The sequence below is a fragment of the Maylandia zebra genome, linkage group LG18 (assembly GCF_041146795.1).
Source record: "Maylandia zebra isolate NMK-2024a linkage group LG18, Mzebra_GT3a, whole genome shotgun sequence".
NCBI classification, from domain to species: Eukaryota; Metazoa; Chordata; class Actinopteri; order Cichliformes; family Cichlidae; genus Maylandia; species Maylandia zebra.
In genome coordinates, this window is record NC_135184.1 from 15,953,833 (window position 1) to 15,967,340 (window position 13,508).

The 13,508-nt window shown below is 40.0% G+C and overlaps 1 protein-coding gene across 3 annotated transcripts in view; it reads right to left on the reverse strand.

Annotated features, from left to right (window-relative positions):
• Window positions 1–13,508, reverse strand: part of asic1c (acid-sensing (proton-gated) ion channel 1c) — a 112,962-nt gene that overhangs the window by 27,162 nt on the left and 72,292 nt on the right. The window contains exon 1 of one of the 3 annotated variants that reach the window (XM_023154665.3): window positions 7,104–7,684. The exons of the other annotated variants lie outside the window; for them this stretch is intronic. Within the exon in view, the coding sequence (XP_023010433.1) occupies window positions 7,104–7,631 (528 nt within the window). The 5' untranslated portion in view covers window positions 7,632–7,684. Of the gene's footprint in view, window positions 1–7,103; window positions 7,685–13,508 lie in introns of those variants that run through there. 3 annotated transcript variants of the gene reach the window in all.

Below are 13,508 nucleotides of genomic sequence, written 5' to 3' on the forward strand. Positions count from 1 at the left end.
TGAAAAACTCTCTGAGAATTTCCAAATTTTAGATTTAGGCCAGCTGAGAGACAGGCTGAGAGACACTGTGATTTAAAATGACCAAACAAATGCAAATCTGGACGAGACAGCCAGACAGAGCAGAAATGTTTGCAATCAGACTGTCACTCTGTTGGACGGGCAGCTTCTTTAGCAGAGGGAGACATCTTGTGGCCTGCCTCTAAATGAAACTAACCTCTCACACAGCCACTTTGTATGCTGCACCAGTCGTGCACGGAAACCCTGAGTGGATATTTTTGCTAGGAGAGGGTTATACTGTGAAATGCCTCATATAAAATTCATCAAAAGGAAGAAATATTGCCATACACTTTGTAGGAAAATTAATTAAACAAAAAATACACCAAAGCTGCTCAGAAGGAACATATTCAGTGTACATTTATTGGACATAAAAATGTTAGTCCTTGTTGTTTGTTACATTTCCCCCCCCCCAAAAAAAAGTGCTGTTTTGTTGAGCTGAGGCAGCATGTTTTTTTCTGGTTCAGTTAAAAACGTGCCCTCCCATTACTTATTTAAAATGTAGAGTAATTACAAAGATCTCTGGCGCAGCATATGTACAGTATATCCTCCCAAGCAAACCAGGTGGAGGGCAGATGCAGTCTGTATCAATAAAACACAGATGCAGCTGGCTACACCTGCTGTCTTTCTCCCTTGTTCCATTCCAGGCAGAATCCAAGAAATGCTGTCACTCAAGCTTTCACTCTGCAGCCTGCAGTCACACTTTGATAAACTCACTCCTTGAATTTCCTCACCAGTACTTTTGCAGGGATAATGTCTTTTTTTCCACATCTTGTTTGCTCAGCTGGAGGCTTTTGGTACCCTGAATCCATTCAGGGATAAGCACTTGCCAGCAGTCTAAAATTGCCACAGTGTAACCCAGCATTCCATCAGGAACTTTTTTTGCCCTCCTCATGTATGTGTTAAGAATAAAAAGCATATCCTTAAACGTTCCTGAGGCTATACACCAAATCTCTCCCTCGCCAGCATTTAAAGGACTTTTATTACAGAATACAAATTTTGAAAGCCAATTACACGTTCATAGTTTAAAAATCACAACTGAAAAAACAAACAATGAAGTATATTATATGGGCAAAAGTACCTGGGCACCCACACATTACTCCTACAGGAGCTGCTTGGCCATGAAAACCCATGACACTAAGCTCCCGACACAGAATTTTTGTGCAGATGCCAGAGGATGCCAGAGGAGTTTTGGAGCTGTGCACTTACTGAGTTACCACAACATTGGTGCCTCAGTACTTTATGTGGTCTGACACTTGGTGGCTGACTTGCTGCAATTCATAATCACAACATAAAATCATGACATTCTTAGTCGTATGAGTTCTAAATTTAATTTTTCTGACAACCTTACAGAGATTGAAATCTTTGTAACTGAAAACAGTATGTTAACAATACTAATTAATCACTTATTCTAACCTATAAAACTATATTCGATTTATTTTTATTTTTATAGCACCAAATCACAGCAGCAGTCACCTCAAGGCACTTTATATAGTAAGGCTAAGACCCTATGTAAGTATGCATGTGTGTGTGTGTGTGATATAAATGAGTTACATAGTGTTTTGATGCATTCATATGCAGCATGTCACACTGCGTTTATAATATCTGACTGTGACAGGCTGAGTTGTTATTAACTCAGCCTGTCACATTAATCGCTGAGTTGTTATTAATAATGAAAAAAACATCCTTTCTAACCTCTCTAACACTCCACTTCAGTTAATATATAAATCATTCACCGCAGTCATGGGGCAGGTTTACAGATGTATGCTGACGATATGGTGATATATGTCTCAGACAAAAATGTCTCGTCTGTTTCTTTGCATCGTTTACATTCCATAGCAGCACGACTTTAAAACTCTCAGCATTAATAAAACTGTCAGTTTGCCTCTCTTCCAGGGCTCGGTACTGAAAGAAGCCCATAAGTTAAATTTAGAGGCAATTCACAGAACAGACCTCATTTAGATATTAGATTCTCTTTCATTTACCTTCAGAACCTTCAGGTGAACCCTGAAGCTACTCAGCTACTTTAAATCTTACTATACTGCAGTCTGAACAAATAAATACAAACATACAGTACATACAAAAATAAAAATCACTTAGTCATCTAGGAGGAAAGAAATCTCACAGAATCCAGTGAGCTCTTTAGAACGGCATAATCTTTCAAAATGTTTGTTAAGGCAGACTGCATTACTAGGTGCTTGACTGTATACAAGTTTAAGCTCGTGGCAGTGAAAACACCTGTATTGAAAGAGGTGTGGCCTAATAATAAGGCATTTCCAACAATAGGTGATGTCTAAGCTCTTCTGTCTAAAGGTGCAACGGGTTGAAAAATTAAGACGATGCAAAGTAACAAAAATAGCAGAAATGTAAACATGTTCACATGCTGGTACAAAAATGTATTTTGGTATTTATGGGTAATTTATTTCTTCAAGATGACTAAAAAAGGTGATAAATTATTTTATAGCTTTACTATTTAAACTGCATTAAGGCTTAAAGTTAGGCCATTTCCACTTTAACTCACTGGTAGGCTTAGTAGGCTTCACCCCTGTTAATTGACTGAACTGGATCTCTGCAGCATGTTTGTGGTGTTTTCAGATATTTTAGTGGATTTATCTGAAAGAAAAAAATAGATGGCCTGCTGTGCGGATCATTCATTTGCATGTTACTTAGCAATAATACCTGGTGATGGTGTCAGTTTAATGGAGCTATGCAGTATACTCCATTTGTCCATATATGATCAATTCTTCCTTAAAAACAACAACAACATGGCACAAACATGGCCAAATTACTAATGCTGATGTTTCACAACAAGGTATCACAAACCAGTGAGTTCATCTTTTATATACAGTCTATGATATTGACCAAATAGTCTTGAAGAGTAATCTCAGAAAGCAACTCCACACTTTGAAAGGTGCAGTGCATAACATATTGGCTAAGAGACCAGGATGTAGATCCCAGAGGCCATTAGTGGAGGGAAAAAAAAGAAGCTAAATATGGCTTCTGAGGCAATCAAAAATCAAAAGACCTTGTGATATGAACCATTAGTCATTTGTGCTCCATCTGTGTTCAGTAGATCAGGAAAACTTGGGAGTACAATGCATGCTGTTGTTTGAATATCATGATGCCAGGAGGCTGATAATCTACAACAAAACATAATGGCTCTATTGGTTTTGGACAGAGCCATATTTGTGTCCGGTGTCTCCACCTAACAAGCCAATTAACTTAAGAGGTTCTGTCAACGGGCACCTCCGATGTCTGCCTATGGTCGTATGCCGGATGTGCAAGTCAGCATAAAGCACCCTCACACAGCATCCCCTCCATGAATTCCTTCAGTATTCCTCCTCAGTGCCATTGACTGGACTGCCAATGCTGCACTTAGAGTAACAGCGATTTTCACAGTAATCTTTTCTGATACTGAGTACTGGAATAAACACATTAAGTATTTGTAATCTGGCCTGTCATCTACGCTCGGTGCGTCAGATTTGTTTATTTCATTGTTTGCACTATACTCTATTTTATCTCTACTCTCCTTTTCATGCTCTAGGCAGCAGTGTAATTTTGTGCTCCTTCACACACCTTCTTCCTTTCATCTCTCCTAATGCTTCCAGTTGTGCATCGAGGCAGTGGCTCTGCTCCAAAGCAGGCTGAATCACAGTGATGGTGTCAGTGCTCAGCTGAGTCCCAGTCCCACCTCAATCTAAGCACAGCGCAGCCTCTTTTTCTGTTTTCTCTTTCTCATTTGTTTCCATTTTGTGTCAGTGCTCCCCTTCAGATCTATTTGTCGCTTTTCACCCTTTCCACCTCTCTCTGGTATAAGGAGCTATTCTTTTTTACTTTTCTCCACGTTGCCTATTTTCTCTCTCTGTCTGCATCTCTGACGCTCAATCCTGTCTTCTGCTTCTTTTACTCACCTTTTTCTTTTCTTTGACCTCCAAAGCCAACATCAGCCTCCAGACAATACTGCAGTGCATAAAGTAAAACACCAGCTCCTGGCTCTAGCTTTGGCAGGCAAGACTTAATGTAATATTAAAAAGGAAGCTTAAACCAAAGGTCTTTTGTTACACCATAAACTAATAGATCTACGGGAAGTTCAGTGACAACATAGAAGATCAAGCGTAACGGGATAAACATGTTAGGATCAGCTCTCTGCAGTGGCATGGGCCGGCTAAAGTGCTGAGCTGGTGATCGATTGAAATGATATTACACCAGCTTCGGCATGCATCCTGCATATACACAATGACAGATGATTTATTTGGTGTGAGCTAGTCTTGCAGGCTTAATCCACAGCAATGATTCAGGGTGTGTTGGGGTGCTTACGCTTTTGAGTATTAATGAGGTAATCAATCACACGCCACTTCACAGACAGTAAGGCACCAAGATGGAGGCATGAGATTAATTTGATAATGAAGTAAAGCCTCCACCAAGACACTTATTTGGCAAATCATATATATTATAATCTAAAAATGGTTTTCTTTAATGTGATGTTGTGTCATATACAGCGTCCTCGCTACCAAAAACTGTAATCTGAGCACGGCTTGTTACCACAGACTGATCCAGGGACATTCAAGGCTATGTTTCTATGTATATTTAGAGCACCGCATGGGCAGAACATTCCCAGCCTCTACCATCTGCCAGCTTTTAAATATACGAGAGTCGTTCTCCACCAGCAAATTACAGCATCTCTCCCCCCAAAAAATATTTCATTACTTGATGCAAAGGGAGTGATTGCACTTGGGGGCGCTGATATTTCCCCTATGAGATTTCTCAATACGACTGCACCCATACCCAGCTCATTAGCTGAAACATCTGGTCTTTCCTGTCACTGTCAGGCATGCCAAGTTTCTCCAGCCACTGTTACTTTGTCTAAAATGCTACACATACGTACACGCATGCATGTACTGAAATAGATCCGAAAGGACATCTGAAAAATGTTATCAAACTAAAGTGAAGTATTAGTATGCTACAACTAATATGGTCGAATAGCTGCAAAACTTTGTACTAAGAGGTTTAAATAGGAAAATCGAGCCGTATGTTTATTCTAATGATGTCCTTTTAAAAGCCATACCAAAATGGATCAATTAAGTGCATCAGCAGAGGTATCTGAATGATTCAGTGCATATATTTTCTCAGGTTTTTCCACATACACAGAGCTAATTGTCGGATGTTGTCTAGACCTTGTGTGAGTCATTTTGTGTTGATGTTGCTGAAGTATATAATGGGTAATCTCAATTCCATCCCATCTTATCTCCTATGAGAGGACCTGCCTCTCAGCCTCCCACAGAAAGATCAGCAGGCCGAGGGAATCGAGGAAGGGGGAATTCAGGCAGCTCTATGAATCTTTAATTAGTCCCCTCTATACTTAGGCCCTCCGAGCATCTCCAGTTTCTGACATTTAGCTGAAATGTGCCCTTTGTATGCAGGGATGTGAAGAAGCCAAGGTCATCTGACTGATCACAGCGATATCAAAATGTATCTTTATTAGCTCATATGCGCTGTGTTGTTTTTGAGAATATGACTCAAACCTGATGAGTCATTTAAATGTGCAAGTCTTCATAGTAGGTGTCAGGTTTGGTTTGAGTTGAAAAGCCAAACCTTTTCTTTTAATGTGAATCACTGTCACTAACAAAAAAATAAATAAAAAGCAACAGTAGCGCTACATTAGAACAGCTAGGTAATTAGTATAAATCGTTTGCCTCTGTTTCACTGCTGGTTCCCAAAGAAACTGTGCAGCATGAGACACCCGTCTCAGGCTGGGTTTTCATCACTCAAATCAATGGCCCATTTCATCGAAATACAATCCTTCCCCTGTCTCTGCAGCAGGACGATTAAGTTCCGCTCAGATTCTGCTGACATAATTTTATTTCTTTCGTAAAGACCTGAAAATTGAGAAGGAAAAACTGGAGTTCACAAAAAAAAAAAAAAAAAAATGAAGGCACACAAGTTAAGACAAATTACCTTTTCATCTCTACAATGACATTGTTCCTGTGACATTATGTGCTTTAGATTTTTGTGATCGGAGACAAATATTTAGAACATTTGGTGCCATTACTACGATGAAGACGACAATCCTTCTGAGGTATTTACAAAGAAAAACAGTAACGTGTTAAAAACCCTACTGGTCTTGAAAACAGCATATGCTTGCTTCATAATGCATGATGCATGATGCCAGCAGAGATTTGTTGAACCATATGGCACCTCAGTAGATTAAACGTTTCGGAGGACACTTTTAAGAAAGTAACTTTCATTTCTCCTTCAAGAAAAATTACAGCTAATAGCAGTCACAAAGTGAAGAACTGGACCCAGCATAAATATTGGCATCACTATAAAGGCGAACGAAACACATTCCTGCTTTGTAAACAGAGATAAAGTGCTGCTTTATTAGTATTCCTCAGAAACTTTTCCTCTTCCACCCACGTACCCATTGTTCTCCCTAAAGCTACTTTATCTTTTCACAAACATGTCATTTATACTAGTATTTTAAAAAATAAAGTAGGGATTATGTTAAGAAAAAAAAGCTAAATTACGCAGTGACAGCATAATTTGAATCAAAGTGATGTCTCCTCTACTAACGATATCTGATTTGAATGATTATGCTCATCATGACATCATGACAGTGCTCATTTTGGAAATGTAACGTCTTTGAGCAGATCTCCTGGTGTTTAGAAACATAAACAGACTCATTTTTCACTTCACCCCCGGGCAAAATGAAGCGCTGGAATCGTAGTTTTATAATGAATATTGAACAGCTCACAGTTGTTGGTATTTCTGCCTGAGGCTTTGTTTCTGTTCAAATTTTGCTTTCAAGCTTTCTATTAATAATTTCAAATTAAAGATTTTTAACACACGATTTGACACTTCCCATTAAATATTTTGTTTAAATAATAATGAATCAGCAATTAACCTGCTGAGACATTATGAAATATTGCAGAGAGAACATGTTCAACCTCTCATTGTGATCTTGTTTGGGATTTTTTGGTTTTAGCCCTAAATGATTGAGTGGCTACACTGATCACACAAGAGGTGACACCTACATGAGGAGCCTTACTTACTGTGGTGAAGTTCTCTGGACCACAGTCCTTGCCTCTGTATTTGCAGTCAAGCAGCATCTCCTCTATGTTATGACTAGTCCTCTGCACAAACTCCAGCATGTTGAAGGTCTTGCTGGGGAAAAACTTGGTGTTGCTGTCTGTGGGTTGCCCTATAGCGGCCATGAAATCATCAAAGTCTCCTTGTTCCACACCCAGGAGTCCAGCCATCCAGAAGATATCATTCCTCCGGAGCTGGGACTTTCGGAAGGTGTTGTAGTTGCAGAGGGTTATGGCTGGGAAATACATGACGGGACTGTCCATTTCATCCAGAATTGTAACATGGGGGTATTGATAATACTCGATAACACGGTCGGCCACTTGGAGCAGGAAGATGGAAAGCGAGGCGCTGAATGCAGCAGCCCAGAGCAACCGCCGGAAAGTCACTCCACCGGGCAGAAATATGTGGCTCAGGCCGTGGAGCGTACAGTTGGCCCCGAAAACAGTGATGTCTGATGGGGGACGTGGCGCTTCCTCCTCTGGAGCTCCCATTTTCTCCAAATTTTTCCTCAGTCAAGTTTTGCGGTTGTCAGATGTCGTGTGGCTGCAGCGGTGCCCTAACGAAAACTGATGGTAGCAGAGAGGTTTAGCCAACCAAGGGGAGGCTGGACAAGACAGTGTCTGGTTTCCCTTTCCCACCCGAGGGAGGGGAAAGGGTTGGATATCTGGAGCTGGGAAGCAGCAATGAACTGTAATATCAACCATTCCACAATAAGATCTTAGAGGGCACATTGAATGCAAGAGATAGAGTTTCAACTGGGAAGTAAGCCTCACTTCCCTCGCGGGTAGCAGTGGATAGAGTCCAGATTGATGCAGCAGAAAGGCAAACGTGAAAGTGAAGCACATTACTGACCTCTGGTACTCAAATACTATTCTCTTCTGTTAAAATTCTTTTTCTAGTGGAAGCTTCCAGACATTTATTTGTGTTAACTTGTGAATACTTCCCTTTAACACTTGCATTGGGGACTTTTACTGTTTTATCTCAAACTGAATGATTCACTGTCATTTAATCAGTGGCAGCCGGTCAAAACCCTCGGAGACATCATAAATATGATGTCATGCAGATAAAAACATGGCTGTTTGACAGCCAGCTGACATTTTCAAGCTACAACATGTGATGAATTCTCAATTAGCTTCACATTTAGCTTGAGATGCCACACACCTTAGAAGCTACACTGGAGTAATAATTTAGTGCTTTCTTTAATAGCACCTGCATAGGGATTGTTCTGAAAGGTCAAAGATTTGCTCCTTCATGGTTTTCAGTTAACTTTTAATTCCTCCTGACAGAATCTAAATATGACACCCGTGTTAATCATGTTATGAAGTGTGTAATTGGTAAGATTTTTTTTTTTTTTTTTTATATACAAAGCATTATGTTAGAGGGTAACATACATATCTGACTTATTTCTTTTAAACCATTGAAATGGGTTAAAATAAGTACACTAAGTTCTTGTCACTCAGTACACATGTACCTGATCCTTTAAGTTTAAAGCAAACATCTTCTTCTGTCCTGCCGCAGTCTCCTTATCATGAGTTTTGTAACTGCATCAATTATTAATGCGCCCTCCTGCATATTTTTTTACTCATGGACAGAGGTGTATATTTGCAGAATGTGAGCCTGAGGCTACTTCAGTTCACACTGGCGAGACTCTGTCTCGACTAGAATTGATCAGCTTAGAGGAGCATTCATTTAAAGCAAAGTTAATAAGGTAACTGATGCTGGGACCTCAGCCACAGCTTTAATGGCCTGCCAGGACTACTTATAACAAGGCTGGTTAACCAGTTCAGACCAGCTTTCTTTCCCTACTAAGTAATCTCTTATATTTACTGATTTATATCTACTTCTTTGTGCTTTTTTGATGCTTCCATCTCACTTTATTGTTCCTTTTCTTTATTCAGCTATGTGCACTTACGTCCTTTAGTTGCTGCAAGTGACAGCTGACTTCTGTGAGTCGTATTGTCTTGTATTCATGATATGTGCATCTAAAAGTTTAAGCAACCCAGCAAAATTATTAGGTGACTTTTATTTGTCTCTTTGAGCACTTCAGCACTGTGTGCCAACATTATTAGATCGATCTATTCAAATCCTGTTCTGAATACTTCCACTTGTACGTCTATAACTTCACAAAATACCTAAAACTTGTGCACAGAGAAAATGACCTGAGTTCCATGCCAAGAATCTGCATGAGTGACGAGAGCTGGGTGGGAACCAAAACGATTGAGCCGAGGTCTGGCCCCAATCAGCCCAACAGCCTCCTCTGCAGTACGTGCCATTGTGTGCCCCCCTCATAGTGTATTAAAAAGGCAGGAGATTATTGGCTACACCAACACAATCGTCACTCACCATCATACAGTGGGGCAAAAAAGTATTTAGTCAGCCACCGATTGTGCAAGTTCCCCCACTTAAAATGATGACAGAGGTCAGTAATTTGCACCAGAGGTACACTTCAACTGTGAGAGACAGAATGTGAAAAAAAATCCATGAATCCACATGGTAGGATTTGTAAAGAATTTATTCGTAAATCAGGGTGGAAAATAAGTATTTGGTCAATAACAAAAATACAACTCAATACTTTGTAACATAACCTTTGTTGGCAATAACAGAGGTCAAACGTTTACTATAGGTCTTTACCAGGTTTGCACACACAGTAGCTGGTATTTTGGCCCATTCCTCCATGCAGATCTTCTCGAGAGCAGTGATGTTTTGGGGCTGTCGCCGAGCAACACGGACTTTCAACTCCCGCCACAGATTTTCTATGGGGTTGAGGTCTGGAGACTGGCTAGGCCACTCCAGGACTTTCAAATGCTTCTTACGGAGCCACTCCTTTGTTGCCCGGGCGGTGTGTTTTGGATCATTGTCATGTTGGAAGACCCAGCCTCGTTTCATCTTCAAAGTTCTCACTGATGGAAGGAGGTTTTGGCTCAAAATCTCACGATACATGGCCCCATTCATTCTGTCCTTAACACGGATCAGTCGTCCTGTCCCCTTGGCAGAAAAACAGCCCCATAGCATGATGTTTCCACCCCCATGCTTCACAGTAGGTATGGTGTTCTTGGGATGCAACTCAGTATTCTTCTTCCTCCAAACACGACGAGTTGAGTTTATACCAAAAAGTTCTACTTTGGTTTCATCTGACCACATGACATTCTCCCAATCCTCTGCTGTATCATCCATGTGCTCTCTGGCAAACTTCAGACGGGCTTGGACATGCACTGGCTTCAGCAGCGGAACACGTCTGGCACTGCAGGATTTGATTCCCTGCCGTTGTAGTGTGTTACTGATGGTGACCTTTGTTACTTTGGTCCCAGCTCTCTGCAGGTCATTCACCAGGTCCCCCCGTGTGGTTCTGGGATCTTTGCTCACCGTTCTCATGATCATTTTGACCCCACGGGATGAGATCTTGCGTGGAGCCCCAGCTCGAGGGAGATTATCAGTGGTCTTGTATGTCTTCCATTTTCTGATGATTGCTCCCACAGTTGATTTTTTCACACCAAGCTGCTTGCCTATTGTAGATTCACTCTTCCCAGTCTGGTGCAGGTCTACAATACTTTTCCTGGTGTCCTTCGAAAGCTCTTTGGTCTTGGCCATGGCGGAGTTTGGAGTCTGACTGTTTGAGGCTGTGGACAGGTGTCTTTTATACAGATGATGAGTTCAAACAGGTGCCATTCATACAGGTAACGAGTGGGGGACAGAAAAGCTTCTTACAGAAGACGTTACAGGTCTGTGAGAGCCAGAGATTTTCCTTGTTTGAGGTGACCAAATACTTATTTTCCACCCTAATTTATGAATAAATTCTTTACAAATCCTACCATGTGAATTCATGGATTTTTTTTTCACATTCTGTCTCTCACAGTTGAAGTGTACCTCTGGTGCAAATTACTGACCTCTGTCATCATTTTAAGTGGGGGAACTTGCACAATCGGTGGCTGACTAAATACTTTTTTGCCCCACTGTATGTGGTGAAAACTGGACTTTAAGCAGCATGTGCAAAGGAGATGCAAAAGGAGACGACCTCACATGGGAGATCATCAAAAATTAAAAATTAAAATCAGATATGGTTTTTGCTTTTTGTGGGTGGAACAGCAGAACGTATTCATCACATCTAATAACAACCGTGTTACAAAGGATTTGCAACCAATTGGAAGTCCAATAGCAAGCTCCCTGTAAATTTTAAGATGTTGCTTCAACACATCTCTGACTCCAATTTTCCTTCTCACCTCTGTTTTGGTCCCCACCAACTCTCAGGAGAAATATCTGGTTCTTCACCTGAAAACAGTTTCACAATGTTCACCAGCTAGTTGCTAATTTTTGTTTCTCTGCAGTTTGGAGGCAGGCGAATCATTCTGAACCAGACTTTCATGAAAGAAAATCTGCCTCCTGATGCTTGTGAAAGCAGTGGAAATGAATGTGAAAGAAAAGGCTGTGGGCAATACGACTGAATGAATGAACTGAAGGCACTAAAACACTTTGAGGGTAAACTGCAGGGTGACTCTTGGTTACATTACGACAAACAACATAACAACATTACTCATTACTCACCGTCATTTACTTCTCGGCTAATGTAAAAATATTGATCGGTGCAGCTTTAAGAGCTCTAACATTATTAATTAAGTTGTTACCTCCCCATATGCACTTAACACTGTCATAGCCCTAACTCTATCATTTAATGTGTGCCAGCCGGAAACGGACTGTACGTACACCATCAGTCATATGCAGTAAGTACTGATGGTACGTACTTTTGCATGCATAGTGCACATGCACTCATATTTATCATTTTATTTTGCATTTCTTTGATTAAAAAAGGTGTCCAGCACTACGCTTTTTGTCACGTTTTCTGTGATCAGTGTGACACAAACTGTAATGTCCATGAATATAAGGCTTGTCTGCAAACCCACTGGCTAGTCTGCTGACTTAACCTCTTGGGCCAACAGCTGATTTTTTTCAATTATTCCTGTGTAGCTGCACATATCCAGGGATAAACTTCCTGTTCACCCTTCGGTCATTGTTTATAGATGTACAGCATTATTTTTTGCCTTTTCTTGCCAACTATTTGTGTGTTTTAATCTTTCTCTCTCTTCTCTCCTTTCTCTCTCTTTCCCCTCACCCCTCAACTGGTTGTTGGTAGCTTTCTGTCCCTCCTTGAGGCTAGTTTTGTTTTGCTGGAGGTCTCTTCCTGTTAAAAGGGAGTTCTTCTTCACTACTGCTCCCAAGTGTTGCTCATAAGAGAGCCTCTGATTTTCTAATATAGTGGGCTCTTCACCTTACAATATAAAGGTGGAATAATTGCTTATTATTTTTTTAACCTTTAATAAAACTCTTGAGATTAAAAGGATTTTTTACAGTGTCCAGTCCAAGAAGGACAGCAGTACTGTCATAAGTTGCATAAATTAATATAAATTAATAGCACATAGATATATAAATCCATACACCAGTTAAGTACTGGCAAAATAAATACATGAATTAATTAATTAATAAACAAATTAAATAACCACAACCCAAATGTATAAACTTCAGTGTCAATATAGAACAAATGCCTTAGTAAAAGTAATGTTCTATTCAGGCAAAACATCTGCAGTCAGCACGTCAAGTCATTTAACATGGCCTTAAATTCAGTAAGTAATAAAATTTACTGAATTGAACAAAATGTTTCGAATTGACCGAATAGTTTTAGTGTTAACAAAACTAAACTGCAGTCAGAATGTGGTGTTTTTTCAGTCTCCAGATTAAGCTCAAGCCTACAAAGCAAACGACCAGCAGGAACCAAAAAGCTTTAAGTTGCGCGCATTCATATGCAAATATTTGTTTGTAGTGATTAAGGTCAAATAATGCGCTTAGTGAAAATTGCTAAAATATCCCTTTAATTTTTAAATCTATTCCTGAATTCAAAACAAACAATGTGATATTATAGGATGGTGTATGAATAGCATGCCGGTGGGGGCCCATTTCGCTCATTATTTTTACAAATAAATATTCTACAGACTAAAATAACACATAAAAGGTCAGAGTGTGGGTTCGTGACATGAAATGACGAGCAACACGCTATGTTGCAACATCAGGATGCAACAAAAACTAATCATTTGTTTGTTGTTTTCCCACCAAATGCCATTTAAAATTTGACACATGCAATAAAATAACAGACAAACAACCTCAAACCTCGATGGGAGTTCTTAAGAAATCAAGAAGTTCAGAAAATATTTAGTCGAGCATTGACGTGTGTGTACATAAAAACAAAAAGGGAACCAGAAAGCTCTTAAACCTTGAAGATAGCCAACCAACAGGAGAAAAAAAAAAGCATAAAAATGTGAAACTATAAGGGTTCAGATAGAACAACTTAAAGAAGGTATCTTTAAACCATGACTTAATGTACA